At 38.9% G+C, this 26,998-nt stretch overlaps 1 protein-coding gene across 1 annotated transcript in view; it reads left to right on the forward strand.

Moving 5' to 3' along the window:
• Window positions 1-844: 844 nt before the first annotated feature.
• calcr (calcitonin receptor) overlaps window positions 845-26,998 on the forward strand; it is a 74,768-nt gene continuing 48,614 nt past the window's right edge. The window contains exon 1 of the mRNA XM_064348276.1: window positions 845-1,356. Within this exon, the coding sequence (XP_064204346.1) occupies window positions 1,327-1,356 (30 nt within the window). The 5' untranslated portion in view covers window positions 845-1,326. The remainder of the gene's footprint in view (window positions 1,357-26,998) is intronic.

Here is a 26,998-nt window from a genome sequence, read left to right on the forward strand (position 1 = left end):
CAGCCATAATAGATAAAGGCTCATCTTAAAAAGTATTATTCAGTACCGATAAATAATTTTACCTGATGCAATCAGATTTAACAGCTAACACCACTACAGAACTACAAAAACTAACCAACCACAACGAAAGAAACTAATTGAATACATGATATCATAACTTTAACCCACTGGATATACCAAATCCTTATATACTGAGGCCATGCAAGCATATTTCACACATAAATATAGACCCAAAATCCATATTTGGGATTCTGATGGAGAGCAGTATAATTCAGCAGTGAACAGTGAACTAAGCAAAACAAATATATACCATATAATGGGTTTTCATAGTAGTTTCCAGAGCTCTGTCTAAATACCCCTTGACCTAAAGTCTCTCCGCACAATTAATGTAATTTATGGTTGCAATAAAATCAGATTAATTAAGCAGTCCCAATTGCTCGCAGTAAACATGCGCGATACTAAAATGCTCATGGAATATCAATATCAAGGACCCTGCGAACCATAGCTGTATAAATATGCACATATTTAAACGCATTACTGGAATATGTGCAGAACAAACTGCTGAAATGGTGAAATGCAAATAATTGCTAAATCTGTGCTTAATTGCACAGATGAGGGTGTTTATGATGATGATGACGGAGATGTGGATGATGAAGACGTTAGCGCTGTTGGACAGGGTGCACAGTAGCTCTGTATACGTGGCAATTAATGCAAATATTTTAATATATTTCCGTTTGTATTACCTCATCATAAACAGGCATACGTAAAGGCACATGGACATGTGACGCCTGCTTTGCTGCCCCTTGAAACATCAAATCGTTCAGTGCCGGCTTTCTGCCAGACCGCGAGCGCGGTGACATGTAGTGTACGCGGTGTGTCTTTAAGAGTAATGAAGCCCTTCGGGCAGTTGCTCGCCAAGGAAGAGCTCTTCGGCTTGCCCGTCTACATTGTATTCGTAATGTGAGGTGGTTAGATGCACTCGGATTACCCATTGGTGAACTGTGACAGCGGTTAACATCAATTGCCGGGCTTTATTGTCAAAAAGGCTATAGTAACCAACCAGTCATAAAAAGTAGGCTACATAGGCACAATAACTATAAAAATTACAGCGGTCTCACTTAATTAATTTTATTTCATTTTTGTTCTAACTGGATCTTTTTCAAGTGGAACAAAATCCCGTTTAGAGAATGCTCCATTGATAGCAAAGGGTAGGCTATTAAAAGGGATTTCGGACGATGGAATTCAATTTTAAAAGAAACTCACCGTGGTTTACATTGTAGGTGTCCTTCTCAAACTATTCCAGTAGCGGAATCATCACTTAAGTGTATGACGATTTTTGCCAATTCAATCACCGAGGTAAGTTTATTTCATTTTGTTACCATTTGATTCATATAGAAACATTTTATAAGGAATAGGCTATAGTGCATCGGTTTCTCATATTTATAATATAGCTAAGCTATTGCGTAGGCTAACGGTGCGTGGGCTCCCGGATTTAACTAGTTTAAAATACAGATTTATCTGTATCAAGATATCGGACGTAGGCTAGCCTACTTCCATAAAATTGATTTCTTCTGTAACAATACCACCGTAGTTTACAAATAATGCGGACCTCCGCTGTGCAGACCAAATTTCAATTGAACCGTGAATATTCAGTCTGGTGACTGGCTATGAAATAACGTTGTTATGTGCAGAAATTGCGCATAAATGGGAAAACATTTTCAAAGTAATTAATTGCTCAGGTCATAATTTTTGTATTTCTATAAACAAACAATGCCGTACCGTGGTTTATTGACTTTCACTTGATTGCGTAGGCTATTTGTCGAGTTTAACCTCTAAAGGCAGTCATTCATAAACCCGTTTCCCGTGTTAAATAGTTAAGCCTGTAAAACTGATAGTTTTCACGTGGCAGGTACATTTTGCATACAATATAGCAAGAATGTCTATCCCTTCTATTAGTCCACAATCTATAATTTTAGTTTATTCTACACTTTTCACGAATTAAACGAAATACTAAACTTATATGTAGGCTATTTAATCCAAATGGCACTTTTAAAATAGCCTACCCTGTGTTGCAAGGGTATAGTTGAAATGTATTTCTGAAATTCTTACGGAAATGCAAGCTTTTGTGATGTTTCCTCAAATTGGCAAAATGACCAGGGAACAGTAGGTACTATCGCATGTGAATGCACAGATGAGACAGAGTCCACATTGCAGCCGTATGATACCCGTGTTACTCCACAACACCTCTCTATAAATAGGCTACTTCGTAGCAAATTGATAGCAGACATGACCACACTTTTTTTTGTCGGAGAGGATTATTTTTTTCCGACATGCTCCTCATTTCTGAGTGAGGATGTTTATAATTCTTGTTTTCTGCTGTCATTAGTGATCAGTAGAATTTCAAGCATTTTTTCTTCTTTGGTGGAAGACCCAGCACTTCTAAAGGAAATATGACATCAAACTTATTTTATGATTATGACCAAAGAAAGCCATTGTGTTACAGTCAGAGGGGACTCATTTGTATTAAATGTCCAATATCGCAAAAAATAAGTTGACAGCTTCTTGCTTGTGTTTTCTATAAAAGTGTGAAAAATAATGCTGTGAATGGATAAAAACAGTTTATATAGCAACAACCAAGACAGGGAGCCCTTTTTTTGTGAAATGCAATATCTGCTTTATATGCTGTCTGGGGCAATTTTTTCATCAGAGGTTGTTACATATCAGCTAGTCCCTTTTCCACAGATATTGAAAACCCAAACACATTATGCAGGCATATCCTTACATGCTTCTCTCATTTAGAGGATTTAAACGTGACTCTAAGTCACAACTCCTGCTGTCAAACTGCATTGTGAGCTATGAATAGCTTGATGGTACTGCAGGCAGGACTGAAGAAAGCAGCATCGCACAGAAGCAGACCGAGTATCAACAATACGTTTCAATGTCTAATAGACTGATGCTACCCCAGTAGATGATTTACTTGTTTATTACATGATTACTGGAAATGTAAGGCAATTGACTCCTTTGTTTTGACCGAAGGGCTGTGCGTTTGGGGCATACAGTTACGAAGGAAGAGACCACAGATTTTGGGCAGGTGTGGTTTTGCACGGAATATATCTTGTTGCTCTTTGCCGCATGTGGTTAGGAATAATTTGTCGAGACCTGTCCATGTTGTCAGCTACAAACTCCAAATATGCAAAACAGATGGGAGCGTTGAGACATGGAGATACTGTATTAAACATAGAACAGACATGCCCCCACAGCTCACTGAACAGTATCTTATTTCCCATTGTATCTCTAGGAATAGGACATTCAAGAACAGAAATTGCCTGCTTTTTAAATGCTCCCAGACTTCTGCAGTCCTACGTAGCCCCCTTTGCAGCAACGTTAAATTAATTAGTAGCACATGCATTATACCCCATTGTGAAGGTACTTTCCCATAGTGCTGTTTTGGCGACCACTGCACTTAATTCATTTGTGCAGGTGATTTGGCCGGTTCTGATCTCATTAAAGCTATATATGTGATGGATTTAGGAAAGTAAATAAGGCAGTCGGCTGCTCTGTTTGTTTTGCGATATGGATTGCCTCCTCATGCAAATCTTACGCACGAGATTGTATCGGTGTGCCCATATTTTCTCTCCGTCTGTCTGAGAATCCCCTTGGCTGCCGAGAACGTTTTGAAGCGTGTGCACAGCATTTCAAAGGCATAATGTCAACAGTGGAAAAAATACATTTGTAATACTCATTATTATCAGTAAGTTGTTTTCCATGGAAAGCCACTAGCATCAAAGTAAGTCATATTACATCTGTAGATGTGAATATTCCCATGGGCATATGTGGATTGAGGCTGGGTTCACGCTGCTGTCACATAGTGTCTTCCCGTAATGTCTAAAAAAGCAATTTAAAATTACATTCAGGGTTCTTTCTTCTGTGCTTGATCACATGATGCTATGAAATTCATATTATTTAGTAAAACTAATACAACAGAGAATTTCTGTGCTATTTTATAACAATGAAATGTCTCTCAAATATTCTTTGAAACATTAAGAGTCTTCTTATTCTTCTCAGTAGGCAACCATGCCCACCTCATTGTGCAAACCAACCGCAGCTGAAATGCTTATGTTCATGTCTTTTATGTCAAACATCTTGTATCAGTAGGTGGAGCTATAATTGTGTGAATGAAAATGATTTTCGATGGCTCACATCGGATGCATGCAGCAGAGTAAACACGTTGCCATGGAGTGAGGAGTAACAGTATCAATGCGGGAGGCATGATCTCTGTATTTATTTTTATTCAGAATGCAACTTTTATCTTCTGTAATCATGAAACCGTCTGGAGGACAGTGTTACCTAAAGTGATAGATGGATGAATGAACGTAGTTAAGAAATTCATTGGATTCTTTGATACATATTTGAAAATATTCTTTGTGTTCCTTTAATTATACTTTCTGAAGGTAAACACTCCACTGAACTTTGGCTTCAGGTTCAAATTCAAAACTGGCCTCAATATTGAGTTTGCCACTTAATTCATGACTTTTTCATGGTTGCTTTCAGGGATTTTATTTATTTATGTATGTATTTGTTTTTTTGGTCTTTGGGCACTTTTGTGTTGGTCCACTATCTTGCAGAGGCCATTTTTGGAATGTTATCATGGCTATATTTGAGGAAAGATTGAGCTCATGCAAGTTCAGCTTTGGATATTTTGGATAATTTATTGCTGCTCTATTCTTAGAATTTGAATGCGGAATCACTTCCTGATTGGAGCGATTGGTGCCGGGTGCCGATGAAGCACTTGCACGGGCGATGCTTTATGCATGCGCCGCTGATCATTTTCTGCGCAGTGCTGTTTTAATGAAAGGAGGGATGGAAACGCTTCATGGGATTGCTGTTTGCGAAATCACCCCACTTCTCAGATATCTGCACAATGGATGCCAATGAGTCCAGAGCTACTGTGTGTGGCTGAGAAAATGTTACAATGTTACTGCAAAGTGGAGGCAGCTGCTTTTATACTAAAAGGGCATGCAATTTCAGTGTTAGATGGGAGACCTACATGATGATAGACTAAAGCTAATGGAGGATCTTTAGGATTTTCATTCTCTGTTTCAGACAAAGCTTGTACTGTGCAGTGTGCGAGCACATGGCAGAGACTCATATTTGTCGCATAGATTTTCCCCTTGGTCTACACTGTACGGTATTTGATTTAGCTGAAAGCGCTGTTCGCATTTTAAGGACAATGCGGTTAAGATTTCCTTCCAGCCTCCTATTTAATTTGATTTCTGTCCGATATCCTGTTTTGCCTTGAATTCAGATAGAAAATATGAGTGGTTCTCTGCACAGTTAATTTTACATTTCTGTAGTCGTCTGTCCACCTGTACTCTATATTTTGGCTTCTGGCCTCTAATTCAGTCCAGTCACAAAGCGTTTCTCTTCTTTTTATACCATCTAACTTACTTATTCTAGAATTCCTACTTTCCTATTTTTATGCAACATCTTGCCTTCAACAGCCACTAAATGCGAAAAAAAAAAATGTTTATTGGTATGAAAAAAATTTGCAACTTGCCTTGATTTGCTGGCCAGCATAAAGGATAAACCATACAACGTAAGACTTCAGAAGGAAAGGTATAACCTGTATATATACATTTTGGCTGAATCAGCTTATTCTTATTGCTGGTTCAGCGGTGAGATCACTGTGAGATCACTCTTGCCTTCTCAGACGGGAGTTATACACCACTATACTGCTGTACTTGCTTATGTCAATATATAACGTGTTAACGATATTTCCCCTCTGAGTGCATTGGCCTGGGCTCTCTCAGCTGTTTCCTAGGTCAGGACAAAGCAAACATGCCCACTGATGGATCACTTTACAGTGCTGCTCATGAGGAAAATGACAGCCTCTTGACTACTTCTGTTCTCATGGGGACTCTTTGCCAAAGCAATTATTTCTCATTGACTGATCTCGGTGACTTACGGATGAAGTATAAATAAATAAAAGGAGGCATTGTGGTTTGTGTAAAGGTGATTCAGGTCAACATTTTGTACCTGAACAGGATGGGGCAAGCCTTTTGGCAAGTCTTCTCTGTCGATATTTATGCTGGAAAGCCTTTTGAAGCTGGGCTGGACGTGACCTGTTTGTGGTACTTAACTCAGTTATGTGATATGGTGCACACCCCTTTCTGACTTCACTTCCAATGTGTGACTTGGCTTTTTGGGGGTTCCACGGTGCTGCATTTGCATTAACTTTCAGTAAACGGCTTACTTTACATGAGCTCTGGGCAGGCTAGGTAAGGAAAGTCGGAATAATTACGATCGCGCGTGATACTTGCCCTAAAATTCTAACTCGTAAAACTGTTCCACTTCTGCTGTGGGGAAGTGTTAGTGCAGAGACAGCCTTTCGGAAATCAGAGACTGTTTCGTTGGAGTGGGTGTGAGTGTCCCTTACGGGGCTTCAGTTCAGGATGGTTCTGTTCCCAGCATGCTTTCCATGCGCGTACATCTCCCGTGCCTCCGGCGCTGTGTGTTTGCTCTGCTATGTCCGATTAGCCGCAGAGTCTGCGTTTTGCTTCCCGGTGCTGGCCTCCCTGTTCCGCTCCTCGCTCGCACTGGGTCTGCGCTCTGTTAGCAGCAGCTCGAAACCCCTAATACCTCATGCTCAGTTTAAAGCCAGCAGGACATTGCAAAGTCCATAGGCTCCTTAATTCTTTCAGGCTTATATCCAAAATCACATTAATAGCTGGCCCTGTGACTTTCTATATCAGATATGTTTTTGTTATTGTTTTTGAAGAATACTAGATAGCATATAGGAATAATTAATGCTAATTTAATGCTAGCTGTTTTTTTGTTTAAGATATTTTATAAATTATTCAGGCCCTTTATAGACCTGAATTTTGCATTTATGGGCATTAATGCATTCATTATACTTCCCTGGGAAAATTGCATTACATCCCATCTTGTTGGGTCTTATTCTTTCATTACAGCTTGTGCTCAATGAAGTTTTATGGTGTTGCTAATTTAATTTGCAGGTTGTTTGTGGGTTGTTTTAAGCTCAACTTGGGAAAAAAAATACAAGGTTTTTAAATCCCCACTATGGATGGTAGCATGGGGGCCAGGAGAATTTTCTTGAATATGCCTGCCTGGACAAATAATGATGTTGGCCCAGTCCTTTCTGCTGTGTGATTCAGGGAGTCAGTGGTGCACTGTATGAACCTGATCTGTGAGGGCATCTGTTTGCTGCAGTCAGAGCAAATGAGTGACTGGTAGATGACTTCCCTCTGCTGTGACCGAACACATTCATGAAAAGGAATGTAAACGTGCTTCTGCACAAACACCAAATGTATTGTCAAGAGGATGAGTTTTGATTTAAAGTTGCATTAATGGTATCACTATCTGTGGAATTACAATTGCTTATGCTTGTTTCATGGCAATATTCACTAGTAATTGGATTCATACAACTCAACCTTCAAACATAAATATGATTTGTACTGTACTGTACCTCGTCAAGATATTAAAATATGCAGTTTGGGGAGGAACAATTTAAAACATGGTACTGTAAGAAATGTTTACAGTGTAAGCACAATAAGTACTTATGCATGAGTTTGTATGTTTTCCTTCAGTGTTAATGCTCTTCACAAAACTGTATTTCAGTTAAATTAAAATGAAACAATTTCAGTAAAATGTTATAGCTTTAGTCCCACACAATCCTTTGGAGAGTTAAGAGAAGGTATGTTTGGCTATCTGAACTGAGTGTTCACTAAGAAAAAAATTGTAATAACAGTGTTACTATGCGATATGTTCATCTTTTCTGATTGAAGACACACTGCAGGCAGAACTTTGAGTAAGCAAATGCATGTCATGTTGATAGCCTTTTTTACATTTACAGATGGTTTACGACAACATGTATCAGCATACAGATGCAAAGGAATGAACTGTTTTCAGGGCTGGGGATCAAGACTTTTCCCGGTTCTTCAAGTGGTGGAAAAGCTTTTCAGCCAATTATGCCGCAACCAACCTTTTTCCAAATCATGACATGGCATGAGAAATATAGCTCTTCCAGTTGTTGGGGTTAAAGCTAAAGTACTGTGAAATTACTTCAGTGAAAGAAAACTGCACACACACACACACACACACACACACACACACACACGCACATGCACACAAAATAAAGGATACACAATTTGAATCATTAGAGATAATCTTATGTTTTAAGTTTATGTTAGTAAATTACTTGAAGCTTGCAGTCATTATAGATGACGATTCTAGTTTTATAACCATGTTAAATCCAAATTTTATCTTGGCAGCTATGTCATGGCCTCATGGGGAACACACACTATGTATACTTCATTGCCCAAGGCCATACGCTACAACAAAAACATAACTTGATATGTGGTATGTTTGTAGCAATAAAAACACAGATATTTTATACCTCATATCTTGGCCAAAAAATAGAAAAGTTGCATTTCGAAAAGGACACATGCTGCAACAAGGCACGCAATTGATAACATGTGATTAATAGCCTCATTTTGGGTTAGTGATGACTGGACACAAATCTGATCGTGCACAATTTCGTTTCCTAGGTAGATAAATTCAGTGCGCAGTGCACAGTCAAATTTTAAGATCCAGTTAGTTGCAGTTCACAAAAACACAAAGGATATAACATAACATAACATAAAGATGAGAACAGGCCTTTCAGCCCAACAATGCTTGCCATATATACTATTGCAGTTAAAGCATAGTTAGATATTTACAATCATCAGAATAAGCTTTTACATGGATACCTGTTTACATGGATTCTTGCGGAAAACAATTCAAAGTTGTTCATGGTTCACACCATTGTATTGGATGTAATTTTCCCAAAGTGTTTGCAACAGTTTGGTTCAAAAGCAAAATGGTTGCATGATTGTACATAAGTTTACATAAAGTACATAAGCCAAAGGGCTGTTTTAAATAATAAATGTCTTTTGAGCTTTTTGATTGGGTCAGCGCACTGGAAACTGTGTCACTGTGCTTTATGGTATCAGATGCACGGATGGCCCGGCCACTCTCCTAGCTTCATGCACACCAAGGGATTTTTGAGTAGGGCTGGAATTCAGTCAACAATTGTCCTTAACTTTGACTAATAATTAGATACAAAAAGTGTTATTTTTTCCTCACAAATACAGTTTGACAAGACCACCCATCAGTAAAACTATCTAGCCAGACTCAGCTTTTCAAGAAAACATGTAATACTTGTATTTACGTGTAAGTCAGTCAAAGTTGCAAATGTTGATTGAATACAGGCCTAGGTCTCAAAATGGAAAATTCCTGTGGGTGTGTTCACACCTTGTACCCCATGCTCGCCCAACTGAATAGGAAACAGTACATTTTGTTCTTTCAGAACGTTTCTTTTTTTTGTTGCCTTTTTTTCTTCATCCGAGTTAACGTTATCCTCTGTCTGATCTCACAAGTGTAGGCTTTCAGTACAGCAGCACTTAACTGTCAAAATTGGTGCCATGTACACTGAGTGGTGATACTACTACAATTAAGGTAATAGAGTGTAATGGTAGTAGTCACCTAGGTGAACACTTTATGTAATAAGTTGGCTACATTAGCACAAAAAACCACAAATGCAGCCAGCTTTTGATGAGCAGTAGCATTTTCATTTTCCATCTGTTTCACGTGGGCTGTCTAGTTCCAGAAAATAACATTTCCTCCCAATGAAATGGCCACTTAAAAGTTCCTAGTACTCTAAGGATGTTATTTTAGGTAACAGAATTCCCCATAGTGCTTTTATAACGCATTTTAAATGAGAAGATACTGCAATACTGCTGTTGTTGTTAGTTTTACTTCTGCTACTACTGATAATAATAATAATAATAATAATAAAACCTGCTAATACCATAGAGTGCTCCTGCAATGCTGCCTCTTTACAGTCTGGAATAACAATAATCCAACTGGATATTTACAACCTTGAACATTGCACATAAAATAAAATTAATTTCTCTCACACACGGGAATGTGATTATGAATGAACACATGTTCCAAAGAGTAACAAAAGCAGAAAGCCGTGCAACCCTGTCTTTGCTGGGTAATTTGAAGCACAGGGAACAAGGAAAATGAACCAGAACCTGGCAGTGCAGATTACTGTAAAGGCTCTAAAAGCATTTGGGTGGGCTCATTGATAGATTTGTTAATGGAAGGCCAATTTGAGCCTCTGTGATTTTAACACGTTATTCCTGCCCTCAGCTTGGTTGCTATGATGTCTCCTGCAGTTACTATGCCCCAGGCTTTTTGAAAAGCTTGAGCTGAATATACACTGTAAATAGCATCTTGCACTCGGGGGAACTTAACATATTAACTAGTAACACAGTACAAGTGAGGTTTGAAGTGAGTTATATCTTGTGTTATATGGTGAACATTCTAATTCTTCTGAGCCATTCTTTGTCAATGAAGAAAAAAGAGACAAAGCATTCCTTTTTGAGATAATTTCCTTTACATTTCATTGACAGAAATGTATAGTTTATAAGTTTCTCACCCAACATGGAGCTGAGCATCCTCTGCAGCTGCAACTGCATTCATGAGCCGATCTTTGCCGAAACATGTGGTGTCGCCTGCTGCTTCTTTTCACACTACAGACTACAGCTAAGCTCACACAGAGCAGTGTTGGGGGAAGATGTTTCATATGTGGCTTTAACACGCAGTCCATGGACGCCTTATTGAGCAGCAGAGGTTGCTTGGTAACAACGAATGTGAACCCCTATCCAGCTGAACCACCCCATACCCTGGACGACGCAAGTGCCAGTCGCCTAATGGAGCTACAGATCACAGTTGGCACTGGCGCGGTCTGATTTCGATCCAAGGCCGCAAGGCTCATCCATATACCACAACATGGTGCCTTAACCGAATTAGCCATCCAGCAGTGCTGCCTTAAATATTTTTGTGAAATAAACATCAATCAACCTCACAGAAGGGGAGGAATTAAATCAAACTTACAACCGAAATAAAAGCTGAAATGTCAGAGTAACTTCTGTAGAACTTCTAAATCTATCGCACTGTATTCTCTAGCTATTACAGTTATATATGAAGCACAATTTTTAAATAAAGAATATTAAGTCATGATTGCTAATTCAACTAACTAGCCTACCCTGAAGTTGACTTTGTTTTGAATTAATATATTTTTTCACACACACACAAAAACAGAGTGCCTTCAAGATGTTTCCAGTACATGTAGGTTTGCTACATTTAAATTAAACATGGAGAGGTTTTTGGATGGTGCTTTGAACGACCACACACTTGCTCAACTGATGTTTTTTTTTCTTTCTTTTATGGTACAAGGGGAGATCGTGTTGGGAGTCTGCCTATTTCACAAAACAGATGAATTGAGGAAGCGCAGCTATCGAACAGTTATCTATCACCCTGATGATGAATGCTAGAGGCCAGTTTTCTGCTGTAGTGCATGAAACAGATGAAGTAATGAGAAAAATAGTATCTGCAGTGTCCAGTTTGGCAGACAAGGTGGAAACACTGCTTTTACAATGCACTGAATGTGAAGACTCAACTCCTAAGAATCCTCTTGGCCACAAAACATTATTTAGTGACTGAAGGTTGTTAGAATTAATCTTTGCCCTTGCTCCTAGACCATATCACACATCTAATCCATGTGGGAGATATAAAAAATATACATTAAAAATGAATTTTATACTTTCCCCCCACTGCTTAGCCAAAAGATGCGGGGGTTCGCCTGTTGCAGAAATTCAGGCCTATTTACTTACATATATAAAACCTTTCATTGTATGGCTTTAACAGGGTACAGCATGACCCTTTTTTCTACATAACAGGCTTATCTCACAGCCTGTAAACCTTGGGGAGCCTGACATCAGTGTGAACATCTGCAGCTATTGGCTGGCAGTCAGATATTCAATTTTCCCATGATTCTCTCTTGTAAGGAGAGGTGAAGTACACAGAAGGATTTACATCTTCATTTGGGCCAAGCTTTTTTTTTTTTTTTACTTTGTGGGTCTTACAAAAGAGGAGAGTATGGACAAGGTGAAGTCAGGAGGGCAAAAACACGAGGCCTCTCTTGCATTTGCAATGTCAGAAATTCATACCTTGTTAAAATGGATAATCCAGGCCTTTCCTGTACATTTGTACTCTGCAGTAGTATGACTCATACCTGGGTTGCACAACAACTGTCTTTGGAATGCATTATAATTAAAGGTAGGATTTCCGTTTCCACAATTGAATTCACAATTAGGTCTAATCACACTGGGTGAACATTAGGGTCCCGCAATATTTTTTTCAGTATAAAATATGTTGATGGAAAATATCAAAATAATGAAATATATTTAATATGTTAAGGGAAATGATGACATGTGATCATATGTGAAGGATTATGTGAAAAATGTTTAATTTTCTGAATCCAGCAGTTTTAACAGCTAACCACACTCATTTTGCACTCTGAATACTGAACATAAGTGCATCAACAGTTAAAACCCTCACTTATCCAAGATGTAATAATACATTTCAGTGTTCATTATTATCAAAGATATCAATAATTAATTCAATTGCTAAATTTGTTGTTAGGTAGAGCAATCTGTCGGATCAACCTGTACAACTCACAACCAGATTAAATATTAAAAAATTTATGAAATTATGACAATACAATATTCACAAATATTTTGTCTAATCTAAAAACAAGGTTCAACTAAATTAAAAAAAAGAAAAGACGATGTTACAGACAAGGGCAAATTACTGTCAAAAATGAAATTAATGAAAGAAAATACGAAACCACGGCCTGTTCTCCCGAACAGTATTGAGGAAAGCAAGATCAAAGTCCAAAAACTAAGACAGTTGAATATTCCAAAAAGCCAGGGATGAAAATGTAAAAATGTCAGGTGAGCTATAAGACAGAAACATCAGATCTTGCGTGCACCAAACACCACTCAACACCAGGCCCCGATGCAAGGTTCAGATTCCTCAGATGGCAACAGCAGATATCCACCCCAGAATGCCCACCTGAACAACTGGCTGATGTTAAGCACCCAATAACTGCTTTCTCCCTCCCGACTCTGACTAACTAGCTAAAGAAAAGTCTGCATTATTTAAGTGGGAGGGGAATGGCTGAGAGAAAGGGAGGCACATGGCTGTGCTGATATTTTGAAGTGTGCGGGTGTGCGAGCATTGGGACTGTCTTGTCTGAGAACAAGCAAATGTATGTATTAAAGTGGCCTTATGTTGTTGGATGCAGGGCTAAGCACTATGGTATTATTATCAAATGATTCTTAGGTTTTGAGCCTTTTATAAATAAGGGCTCAAGAAAACATGACTATGACTATGTTAGGAGATAATCAGCTATCAAAGAAAGAAACATGGAAGTTTACTGCAGCTCCTGACAACAAGAGGTGATTTTTTTTGTAGAAAAATAATTGTTCAATATTGCCAGTTGCGATCGCCACCTTTCTATGTAACAAAACCAAATCGTACCACATTTTTTTCCTCTTGAATTTGGAATTGGTTTTAAAAATGGAGATTCAACTATCAGGCCTCGACAGCCATAACCTATATAGACGTTAAGATTTTCACTCAATGATTTCAATTAAATTTCTATTATTGCTTTCAAACTTAAGAGGAATTGGGATCTAGGCAGCCACGCAGGGTCTCTGACCCCCAATAGGGTGTCCTGTCTTCAAGTAATAAAGCAATAAAACTTACTTTAAAAGGAAAGAGGTCTCCAGGACACTCCATACATGCATAGACCTGAAATGTGTCTTAATTGCCACAAAGATGATCCTTTCATGTCCGTGGAGCGGAGAGTGCAGAGAAGGGGCAGAGGAAGAAACCAGATACATTCCTATGGTCATACAAATAATAATGTCTGTTTCTCAGAGATGATAATCTACAGACTAGATATCCGACAATAGCAATAAACTTCATTATTCTTTTATGACTATACTCCTCCTCTCACTTGAGTTACCAAAAAAAAAGTATAGCAACATAACATTAAATTTAACATTAAATCTGACATTTGATAATACAGCATAACTATGTTGTATTATCAAATGTCATAACATATATATTATAAATGTTAATATATATGTTTGACTATATATTAACAATTGATAATACTGGGGGAATCCTGACATGAGAAGAGAGGTTAAGTACAGACTTAAGCACATTTTATGCACTTCACTCAAAATCATATCCTGATTCAGATTTGTGTGCAATTTCAGTCTGACACAGCCTCTAAATATTGACTAAATATTTGAATATTGAATATGTAAGGAATAAACCACGACGGGCTTTCCCGTACTGAAGTACATTATTTTCCAATAACGGGACAGCCTGGACAGGTTTATTTCACTTATACAACGGGTTACCAACAATGACTATATATATTTACTTTAATATTTATTGGTTTTTATCGACTTAATCAGCTGAAAGTGAAATATTCTTCCGTGGCCGTTTGGGCATATTATTTTACCGTTGTCAACAAAACTCTGGTTGGTAGTTCTGTTTGGACCGTTGCTGTTCAAAAACTGTGGTTGGTAGTTCTATTTACACCGTTGTTAAGCAAAAACCTCTGGTCGTTAATTCTATGAAAACGATGATTCCGTCAAGAAAAAATAGTTCCTTCTCGTTTTATACCATACAATTAACACCAATTTTGGTAATTTTTGTCATTACATTATTTAATAAAACTGCATGAAACCATAACTCAATCAAATTAATCTCCCTAGCTCTGTCGTTTTTTAAAATGGTGCGGCCCCGCAGTTAAGGAAGCGCATTGCATTCACAAAAGAAAAAAAAAAATAGACACCTTATCTCGTAATTACAAGAAAAGATCTTGTAATTACGAGGTCTTTTCTTGTAATTACGAGATCCTGATCTCGTAATTACGAGATCTTTTCTCGTAATTATGAGATCTTTTCTTGTAATTACGAGATGGAAACACATAATTACGAGATAAGGTGTCAATTTTTTTTTCTATTGTGAATGCAATGCGCTTCTGTACGCAGTGACCAAGACCCTCTGTTTTTCCAAGACCCTCTGAAACCGGGTTTGAATGCCAGCTAGCTTTATGAAAGGTTTGCCGTCAATTATCACCTGGCCAATATTAAAATTCATCTGGGTTTAGGTCAAAATGGTCTCATGGCATACTTTTTATCCCGGCTAGCTAACTACTGAATTATATTAAAAACAGCGGTTACTATAAACGCAGTCATTAACAAAGACACAGAAGAAAATGCATCCCGTAGCCATAAGAATGCGGAACGCCTATTCTACTGTCCAAATCAGGGACGATTCAGTATTTTGTGGGACGGTTGGTGACCCTAAATGAAGCCAGTAACTAGAACCATAATTCAACATTGCCATCAGTTGTGAAATTGGACATTGAAAAGGGGAGGGGACGTGACAACAATTCAAAATCGAAAGAATAATGTTGCTGTTGTAACTGCTTTAGAATGCTTGATTTTGTAGCGCATTGATTTTAGAACTGTTAAATGCCAAGGTGTCCCTTTACTGAGAATTAATGCCCCCCCCCTTGAACCAATCAGAATTGAGTATTCAGCCAAGCCATTGTATAATGATGGAACATACCCTCTGAATATCCTCTGAGACACACCCTCCCACATAGCTGGGAGGTAGGCCTATACCTTGTTTTTAGGTACCCGGTACAGATTCACTGGTATGTGGTTTTGCAGTACTGGCCTTGAAAATCAAAAATTGCATGTTGCAGTGCGATGAACAATTGCAAACTTAAGGTGAATTGTTGATTTTGAATGAAACACCCAAAATTTCTTTTAAAAAATGTATGTGACATTGCAAACAAGAAGTAGGGAGAAACACAGTAGATTATGATTTAAGAAAAAATGAGACAAAAGAAAGCCGATATGCCTTATGGCAGTGATTGTTATTATGCTTAAAAAATGTGATAATCGCTATATTATTGGTCAATATGATTTATCGACAGAAGTAGGGGCGACAGTGGGTAGCACTGTTGCCTCACAGCAAGAAGGTGATTGGTTCGAATCTCGGTTTGGGGCCTTTCTGTGTGGAGTTCTCCACATGTCCACGTGGGTTTCCTCCGGGTACTCCCACAGTCCAAAGACAGGCAGGTAGGCCGATTGGAGACTCCAAATTGCCCGTAGGTATGAGTGTGTGAGTGAATGGTGTGTGTGCCCTGTGATAGATTGACGGCCTGTCCAGGGTGCATTCCTGCCTCTTGACCAATGAATGCTGGGATAGGCTCCAGCACCTCCCACGACCCTGCTTAGGATAAACTGTTATAGATAATGGATGGGTGGATGATTTATCACCAGAAGTATTTCTTGATTCAATAGTGGAATTAGCATTTGGTTGCTGTTGCTGTTGTCTCTCATCATGAGGACCAAAAAAGTGTTAGTGCCAGTAAAGCAGGCCATCAGGCCATTATGAGGCTTAAAAGTCTAAATAAATTGATGAGAGACTTAGCCATTGGGTATAACCATTTGGTATGTCAACATCAACTGTCTGGTGCATTGTTAAGAAGCAAGAACATGCTGGTGAGCGAGGTACTAGCAAACAACCTGGTTGACCACAGAAGACTACTGTAGCGGATGATTAAGACTTCTATAAATTATGAAGAAAAAGCCCTTCTCACCTGTTGAATAAACGAACATGATGCTCGATAAACATCTTATCAGATCCAACAAAATGCCTTAAAATTCATTGGACAGTGCTTCACCATCCAGCTGGACAATGAGTCCAAACATACTGGTAAAGCAACCAAGGAGTTTTTCAGGGCCAAAACGTGGAAGGTTCTTGACTGACTAATTGAATCACCCGGGCTGAATCCAATTTAACATGCATTTCACTTTCTGAGGACAAGACTGATGCCAGAAAGCCTCCAAAAATAAAATAAACAGGAAATGAACATGGCTGCCGTACAGGCCTGGCAATGTATCACCAGGGAAGCTACGGCCATCTGGTGATGTCTATGGGTCACAAACTTCAGGCAGTCATCGAATGCAAAATTTTTGTAATAAAATACTAAAAATGACAACTTTGAGATTATGTTAATTTTTCGACTTACTTTTGGTCCCCTAAAATGGGGGGGTTGCATAAAAATGGCTGTAGTTCCAACACCCAATATAGATGTAAATGTAAAAACCCTCCATTTTAAACTGACAGTCACTTTAACCTTTCTTTCATTCCAAAGAGTACAAAGCCAAAATAACAAAAATGTGTCACTGTCCAAATACTTATGGACTGCACTGTTAGCTGCCGAGAAAACAAGAATGGCAGAGAAAAATCTGCCAAAATCAGCTTTGACTACAACGGCGTATAATGAAATAAAAAAAGAACAAGAAAATAAAGACTAGCTATCAAAGAAAAGATTATGACCGAAAAGGAGCGTTTGAGTCAACATCGGTGAAAATCAGTTTGGCTATTCTGCAAGAACTCAGGGACTCGAAGGGCTTCAACAGTGGTGCTGAGCTTGCAGTATTTCTGCTGGGTGGGTAATTATGTAGCTTGTTTATTTATGCTGGAATTTGTTATCACCTAGACTGTGTAGCCAGCGTAGCTAGAAAATGTTAGCTAATCAGCTGCTGTATTTAGCTATGCTGTACGTTTGGTATTATCTTGTGGCTTATCTGTAGCTAGTTAGCTATGTTTATAGCTTCATATGCCATTCAAGAGGAAACAAAACCCCACACACTCCAGTTCTAGACGCATTTGGTAATGTTCATTTGACCAACATTTTGCCCGTAACTTTGTCTGGGTTTTTACAAGCAAAAACGCTGGTGTCTGCATTTATTGATTGTCATTAACCCATGGCTGTAAATACAAACTATAGTTATGTTCATTGTTTATGTTCAATATGATGACGTTATGACGTTTATTTTCCACCTGTGAATGAGAGCTTCACTTTGCCTACTTTACTTTTCAACGCTTGTCCTCTCTACAGTATTCAGATGACAGGCAGCGCACATGCATGTGTTTGGAGTGCGGAGCTTTCAAGGAAGAGCTAAGGGGATGGGGTGGAAGGTTTAAAAAAAAAAAAAAATGTAGCAAGCATGCTCTCACTCATTTTTCCAAACTTACATAGTGCACCCGTAAATTAGTGACGTGAGGATTGAAAGGGCAAATGTGAAGATAGACTGTTTCTTTGGCAGTAGTCTTTGGAGTACACTTTACAATTTATTCCTGATACTCCCTGAAGACAGAGAGCATACAGGCATGATATGAAAAACATGAGTCTTTAAACTATCAACAGGCTGGTTGCTGGCTAGAAATCAAATGCTTGTCAGTTGTTTAGTTAGCAAGCAATCTAGCTATGTGCAAAAAATGGATTACCATACATACTGTAGGCCTATCACACACCACAAGTCTAGTGGTTACAGTACAGTGGGGCACAGATAGTGTTAGCGAGGGAGGATGGACCTCTGAAGCAGGAAGAGGTTTTCATTGAGTTAATCATAAGTTCATTGTCTTTTACCAGGGTTTTTAATTGAAGCTATGTTGTGAAATTATATTCATGATGTATTCAATAATTTTATATATCAATTTTATTACAATTGTCATAGTATCAATATCGATATGAGATTCATATTTTTTTTTTAAATCAATATATCTGTCACACACCAGTGTGACACCCCTGGGAGGGAGATGCGGCAGTGCCAGGTAACATCGTTGTCTGTCGCATGGAGAGAAAGAGAGAGAGAAAAAGAGAGTGCACCCCAACAAACATGAAATAAAGTAAATGTCATCTTTACCCTTCCCCCTCATGGGTTCCAGGCAAAAACAATAAACTAAAATAACAAGCTAAAATAGAAAAAGAAAGTAAAACAGAGTGACAACTATTTAAATTAGCTACTCTGTAGCTGGATTGCTTTCCAGCAGACCAGCTCCTCTGACTTTTCAGTGGCGGATTACTTTTATCCGTCTCTATCCGTCTCTATCCGTCTCTGTAACTCAAAAACAAAGAAACTCGCACTCGGTGTTAGCTCCTGGTCTCTGCCCCAGTTCCCGATCTCGGCCCGAACTGTGGAGAGCAGCACACCTTTAAGCACCTGGACTGATTAGCTAATGCAACCTAGGTGCGTGTGCTCTCTCCACCAGCCGGCGCAGCCGAGACCAATCCGCTTCTATGGCGGACCGAATGCCACAATATCAAAATATCACTGGATTCTAGTGACCATATTATGAAGATATTCATTATTTCATAAAATGATGAAAGAAATAGTTTGGATGTGGATACTCATGATTTATGTCATAGTTTTCCCTGTATGAATAAATAGTGCAATATTCTGAGAATATTTAAAAACTGTTCAATAAGCAGATGTATGGATTCAGCAAAAATCCAGTTTGCTAACTGGATTTTTCCCCCTTTGGCTTAATAATGGTTTCTCACCTGGTGGTTTGCTACCATCATAACAACATCATTTAAAGAGACTGGGGCAGAGTCAAAAGCATACACCAGCGACACCATTAGGAATCCCAGGGCCCGGGACTGGCCTTGACATTTGGGCCCTCTGCAGAACCAAGTCAGGGGAGTGTGCAGTTTGGCAGAATAGACAGAATAGTACAGCAAAGGAAATAATGAGGCAGAAACATTACAGTTTTCCCCAGAATACTATATTTAACCATTTTTATTTAATAATAAATTTATTTAATGAAGCCTACCATCATTGGGCCCCTGGGCCAAACTAACATGCATGGAGGCTCTTTACGCTGTGCTGGACGCTGAGGTCTATAGAAAAAGCTGGAGCTCATTGGAGGAGAAGCTCTCTCTCACTGGTGATATCTGATTCTGTGGGTAGTCCGTGGGTGCTTAGTTTGACATTGGGAATGACAAATGTGGTGGTAACCCAGGGAACCCCGGGTGATTTAATCCCACCCTGTCCCAGGTGGAATGAGATCCATTGTAGTCATTTTTGCCGTCGACTCCTGGTTACTCAACTAATGACATCAAATCTGCCAGTACTTCCACAGCTTGTGCTTGTGGGTAACCTTTTTTTTAATTGGACTCCTCAGGAAACAAACAAAATGTTTAATTTGGTAGTCTAATTAATGATGGCTATTAGTTGGCTGACATTGGTTTGAAAATCTGTGCTGCCCAAAGAATCTGCATCCTGAAGATACATAGCAATATGCACAGCAACATAAAACCTTGTGACAAACATTTATTAATAATATATGGCCATTTTTGGAAGAAATGTCTTTATTGCATCATAATTCAAAGTAAAACAAAGTTCAGATGTATAAAAGAAATCTCAGTTATATTCATTCTTCATTTATGTCTTCGTATTTTCTGTTATGTTTGGAAATGCTGCTTCCAGAATGGAACTGAATCAGGTTTTTTCCTGAATCCAATCATTAATCAAGTCAAAAAAGAATAATTGTCTCGGCTTGAATGTTTAACTGCTATACTGTAGCAGTGACAGAGAGAAAATACATCAATCCTGATACAATACAAAGCACAGTTATACTTACAAATAACTGACACTAGGCTATAGATACATACCTGGTTTTATTCCATCAAAGAGAAAAAAAACTGCTGGGAAGCAAGTTGGTACATTACTTTATGTAGTTAGCTACAGCTTAGTAGCTTAGTAGCAGCTAAGTAAATCCAGCGCCGAATGTCAGAGTATGGCTAAATGTCCATTGTCATTGCTGATGGCTGCAGAATCACATTGGCAGCAGGATCAGACAAATGCATTGCTGTTTGTAACCAGTGAAGTTTAGTATTGCTGTTTAAGTTACATTTATTGCCTGTGCCTGAATAATGTGCATTGTATGTTCAACAATATCTTGACCTTTTTCTTACTACAGTTAGCATTTTGCTGTGCATTTGTCACTAGTTATAGAAAGGTCACATTCAATAGCATGTGTCAGACACAGATGCTTTAGTGATGTGTACCTCCTAGCATCCTCGGTGCCAGGAGATACCAAATTTCTTTCCTGGAATTCCCCTCTTTTACTTTTCAAATATTTCTATGCAGTACATTTGTGTCTGCAGCTTCCTCTTCATACAATAAGACCATAACATTCCACTGGAAAATACAGCAAGAAGGGAATCCATGTGGGATTCAGGTTCATTTCATCGCAGGGTACATATTTGGCCAAACCCAAATGCCATTAAATAGCAAAGGCATTCGGCCAAATCTGAAACCAAATCCTGGATTAGGTAAATCCCTAATTGTAATATCTGAAAAGGTTAGATTTTCTGTGTCATATGTCACGTTTTCTGTGATGGCAAGAGAGGCTTGTCTGTGTAAAATGCGTTGGACCATGAAATCCAGTGAATGATGTCGGCCTGTTATGTGTCTTTTCTACATACCTCTCAGCGTGTATCCTAAATTTGCCCCCGGCAGTTACAGATTTTTAGTACATCTGCCGTGTGCTCTGGGAATGCTTTTGCTAAACTGTTAAATTTAATGTTTGAGAAAATCTATCCATTAACCCTTAATTTATTCTTCATGGCGCGTTCAGTTTTAAACAAAAAATATGTCATTCAAGGTTCCACACTCCTGAAGCACGTATGCTGGTTTTTTAAGATCATTAAAACTCATTTTAACAGAATGCACGTTCGGCTCATTGGTATTTTCCTTGTCCGTTTCAGGCAGCTGTTCAGTGTAAGTGACCAGGTGTCCACACAATACATTTTAAGTGCATCATAGGACATGCTTCTCTTTATTTTAGAGCTGAATTGATTTGAAAATCATTTTTGCACTGCAAAAGAATCACACCTGTTTTTTAGGTCACAGTTAAGGATGAATGTTGAGGCAAACGAGGGGCAGGCAAAATAAGATAAATTGGTGTGAAAATAATGCGGGGCTGCCAACTCTCCTGATTTTGCGCCTGAGACACCCACGTTCAGGAAGAATGCTAAAAGCCACCTTTTTATCAGTATTCCCCCGCTCCTGTCATTCATGAAATGAGATCTGACCCGGACCGCACGCACTGTTAGATAATTAGCGATGCGTTGGCCAATGGTGTCTAGATGAATCTCGTGAAACATGGCCAAATCTTGCATTTGGCTCGCAAGGTGCTGCTTATTTATCGCTGTCAGTGGCTGGGCATAAGGAAAGTGGAATTGCATGTGTTAGCAGAGGATTAAGCCATCGCGCACCACTTCGATTCTTGTGCTGACAGAAATTTGGTGATTGCTTCACAGTGAAACAGCAATGTGATTACCCGCGCCATTTTGGATCCCTCTTCATTTGTTCATTGATGATGATAATGTAATTGTGGCAGTATTGGAATATACAGGGGTGTGGCTATCTTGCTATGTTCGGGCACCAGGTGGCAAATAACCCCCAAGGTAGGGCATGGAAAAGGAAATTTCAGGGTTTTCATGGCTGTTAAACTCAGGATAGGGTCATTTCTGACCCTGAGGACAACGCAAAGGTAAAACATTAATTTTGCGGTATGCCTAATGTTACCTTTGCATTGTCTTTTTTAGGGGACATCATATTGATTATGTAATCCAGCCATGTTTATGTGTGTGTGTGACTATGTGTACTCATGCGTGTTTTTTTGTGTGTCTATGTCATTCAGTGTGTGCATGTGCGTGTACGTGGACACGCATCCATGCCTGCGTGTGCGTGTATGTACATGTGAATGTAAAAGTAGGTGAGACAGAGACCCATGGTGAAGTGGGTGGGCATTGAGACGTGGCTGTGTTTGAAGCAGCGCTACACTAACTGATGTGGAGAATCCAGCAGAAAATCAACATGAGAACATTCAGTTTCCCTGGTATTATGCCATTGTCTTTCTCTTGTCCAGGTCCGATTTATGGTTCTCATAATGCCGTCGCTGTAGCACCAGTAGCGCCCAGCTCTCAGTTTGATAGCTGGCAGTTTTATGCACACTGCTACTGTTCACGTGAAATGGCATTAGAGCCAATGTTTTTCTGGTGACATGTAAGAAATATACTAACGAGATTAGAATGGCTTTAGTATTCATTCGTAATCGTGTTTTAAAACACACTAACATAAATCTGGGAGCAAATTTCATACGGCTTAATCTCATTTAGAAAGAAGACTTTATGTCCTGAATATGTTTCATTCCATAAAGACTTTCTGGGAAGAGAAAATGAGTGCTAAAAAACTGTAATGTTTGTCATGATGGTCATTCTGTATGTTATTACTGCTAGGGTAGGACTGTAGAAGGCAACCATCCACCCTGCGACTTGCTAGACTTCCCAGCTATCATCATTGAGGCCTACGATCCTGTTTTCATCTGGGTTCCGCTCTGTGAATTCCGCTTTGTATTTATTCAGACTCATTGCGCTCGATAGGGCTACTGTATATCCCTGCAGTGCTCAAGCCATTCCTCCCTGTGTATGTTTTCATACTTACAAAATATTACCGTAGTTTCTGCCTACTTGTCCCTGTCAACTTAAAGGTCTTAGAGGTCCCACCCAGCAGCATGTAGTCCCCCTGGTGGACTTCCAATTCCCTTATTTTAAAATCTCGGTTAAACCCTCCTTAACATTGGCTTGGAAATATATGCAAGTTGTACTTAGTTCCATGTTAAATAAAATAAAATAACTGCACTAGGTATCTTGAACAAGTTCAAACACACATTTTTTCCTGAACTTACTTATTTCCTGAAATTATATCAACAACAGATGTTGATATAATCCAGATCCCTTTCACTTTGGGATCTTGGTCCCTGGTGTCAAGGGGATAACAGGTCCCCCAAGAAACAACCCCCCCCCCCCCTCCCGACTGATAACAATCCACCCCTGATGACCAGTAGCATTCATCATTCTTCAGGAACCACAATATCTATCAGGAGTTTTCCAGGATGATTTTTCTGACAAGCTCTGCAAAACCATTTTAATATTTAGTTTTAATCCCAATAATTTGTTTTGCAGCATGAGCATCTCAGAGAGAGAAAAAAAAGCCCTTCCCTGCTTTAAGAATTTTTTATTCATAATATATATTTCCTCTCTGACGACTGAATAGAAAGCGCTGGAAACAGTAACTGTGTCACTCCAGATCTGGCTGCCGTTGTCTCCATTTGGAGGGGGAAAATGCTCTATATGTAATGCCTGAACAGATGGGATGGAGGAATAAAGAAAAAGAATAGACTCACAGTGTGAATAGAGGGCCTTAGGCAGAAAGGGCAGCGTTTTTCCAACAGTAAACAGGTTTAAACGTGGCCAAAAAGTTTGCACAACAACAAAACCAATGATCCAAAAAATAGAAGAAAAAAAAACATTTTCCATGAAGTAATGTTGAAATGTCGAAACAGGATTCATGCATATTTGCATAGATCCCCGCTTAGAGGATCTTTATTGTGTCTCCAGTTTTAAAGCTAAAATTATTACCACCACTCAATATGAATGTTGCTTTATAAAAACAAAACCAAAGATGACTCCTGTGAACTTTATTTACAGACTGTAAATCAATTATCTGTGAATTAAAAGCTGTAGGTAACTGTGGCATGTGTGAGCACATGGAAAGCTTTTTCGTCTCCCTGATCAGCAGTTTTGCTGTGGAAAATGTACTGGTTAATGGGTTGGTGATGTAATTAAGACAGCAATAAATCCAGAAATGGAGGGGAATGGCACTGTGTGACTCAAAAAATGCCGCCCAGCAAACCTATTCATGCGCAAATAGTGAAACTCTAAAAAACAAACAAAATACATGTTAATTTATATATGCGTACTGTGCAATTTGTAGTCAACAGCGAGGGAGATTACTGAAAGGGTACAGTATAGTTCAAGTGCTTGATATTATATTTTGTGTATGTGTTTGACTGGCCTAGCTCAGGACGTAAGAGCGGTTGGCTGGCAGTTGGAGGGTTGCCGGTTCAATCCCCTGCCCTGGGAGTGTCGAAGTGTCCCTGAGCAAGACACCTAACCCCTAATTGCTCCCAACAAGCTGATTGGTACCTTGCATGGCAGCATTTCACTGTTGGTGTGTGAGTGTGTGAGTGTGTGTGTGAATGGGTGAATGAGAGGCATCAATTGTAAAGTGCTTTGGATAAAAGAGCTATATAAATGCAGTCCATTTACCATTTACCGGCCCAATTTTCACAGGAAGAGAAAGGAATAGATCACAAGAATAAATACACCTCAAGAAACTCCATAGAAGCTTGTCCAACAACAATATGTTTCCAGAAGATTACAGATGAACATATTGATTATATAGCATTTATGCAGTTATATGCATAAATATCCATATTTTATCCCAGCATTCCTCGTGTCTGTATGTGGGAAACAGTTTTAATTTAAAATATTTAATTACACGCGTGCAACCTTTCAAGGCATAATATCACTGTATAAGTTTTGGAGTTACTTGTGCATTTTGTGCATTGTTTTGGCTTTACTCCATGAACCCTTGAAGCCCTAATACAAGGTATTGCAAAACTGGCAGGTCATCAAAAACTTCGGTATCTAAAATATCCTTCATCGCACACAAAAAAATGTCTGGGCTGAAACACATGCTAAAAATTAATATATTAACAAAACCTCCAGAAAGTGAACTATCCCTTTAAGTGCTGGAATACTTTTTATGTCAGAATGTACAATAATTTACACAAATTACTGGAGAACATGGGTACACATAATATTCATAATATTCATAAACGGAGAATGTAGTTAAATGAAACAATAAAAATGCCCAGCTGGAGCTCTTTTGTTGTGCAATCAAGATTTCATCCATCAAGGATCATTAAGCCCTACCAATCAAGGTTGCTTATTTTATTCCATGCTTTTGTCTTCTGAATATGCGCGTTGAGTTGGCGCCGATTGCTGCATTGGCATATTATATTTCATATCATATTTCACATCCCTACTTTAAGCAGTCACATTTTGCTCAACCCATTTTTTCCATTTTTATGTGTGCCTTGAAATGTTTTTATCATTTTTATTTGATATTTAAAAAAACATCACATATTTCTGCTCTCTGAACTTGACATACATACATGGTTACGAACCACAAGGGCCTCGTAAGTGAGTTATGGTCGTATTGGTTGTAAATGGTCTTTGGAGGTCAGCGCAGTCTCGTGCTGTCTTTGTTCATGGAGAGTGAATGAATGCTTGGCGGCGTCGCCGCACAGCTTGAAAACACCACCAAACGCTCTCAGGCCGTCTAAAGTCAGCCGCTCACGCTGGGACTGGAGCCTCGGCATGGAAAAGACACTGATCAAGTGCTTGCTGAGCCCGGCCATGTGGTTCAAATTGAAGAGGCGCATTGGAACACCTGACATGGGGCTCTGACACGATTTCAGTGCATTTTGTGGGAAAGACCTTATTTTGTCAAGTGTCCTCCTTCAGGTTCCCTGGGGTTCAGCTCGGTGTTATTGCTCTTAAAGCTTAAACCACCTGTCAGAAAAAGAAAACACACATCAAACGCGACCAAGCTGACATCTTTGTACTCCTATGTTAAGGTTTTGCTGAAGATTTTGCTGTCCAATATACATTTTTCCAAGAATATAGAGCTGTATGTGCCCTGGTGTAGACAAATTCCAGGTTTAATAGCCTGCTAGAATTCTGATGGTTTACAGGGGAATTTGGATAGATAGACATTGTGGGGTTGCAACCATAAAAGTACTGTTTTGTTATTTGCTGTTATTATTTCCACTAGCAGTTTATAATTTCATTTGACAGAGTATCGGTCTGAATTAATTTCAAGCACCAATGGTACACAGTAGGGTTTCACATTTCTTTTTATTGAACGGTCTGAGACTGAACAAATGGTCACAGTAGTTTGACCCATTCCCTTCATCCCTCAATACAGATATTAGACATGTAAAGTTTATATCTGACATGAACAACAGAATTTAAAAAATAAATTTGTAAAATTAAATAAACAAATGAATAAAATCTGTGCCTTTGGGACATATTTACCATCCTGCTGCAGAGGTCTTTATCCTGGAGACCCCATAATTAAAACTCACTTAGGCTTCTTGGAAGTAGTGACAGTTTACAGTTCATGCATTCTGCATATATTATCAATAATATTTGCATAAAATGCATAAATACAGCAACCAGTGTAAGGCAACAGGCAAGGTGATGTTTTTTTTTCTC

This window comes from Anguilla rostrata, chromosome 8 (assembly GCF_018555375.3).
Source record: "Anguilla rostrata isolate EN2019 chromosome 8, ASM1855537v3, whole genome shotgun sequence".
Taxonomy (NCBI): domain Eukaryota; kingdom Metazoa; phylum Chordata; class Actinopteri; order Anguilliformes; family Anguillidae; genus Anguilla; species Anguilla rostrata.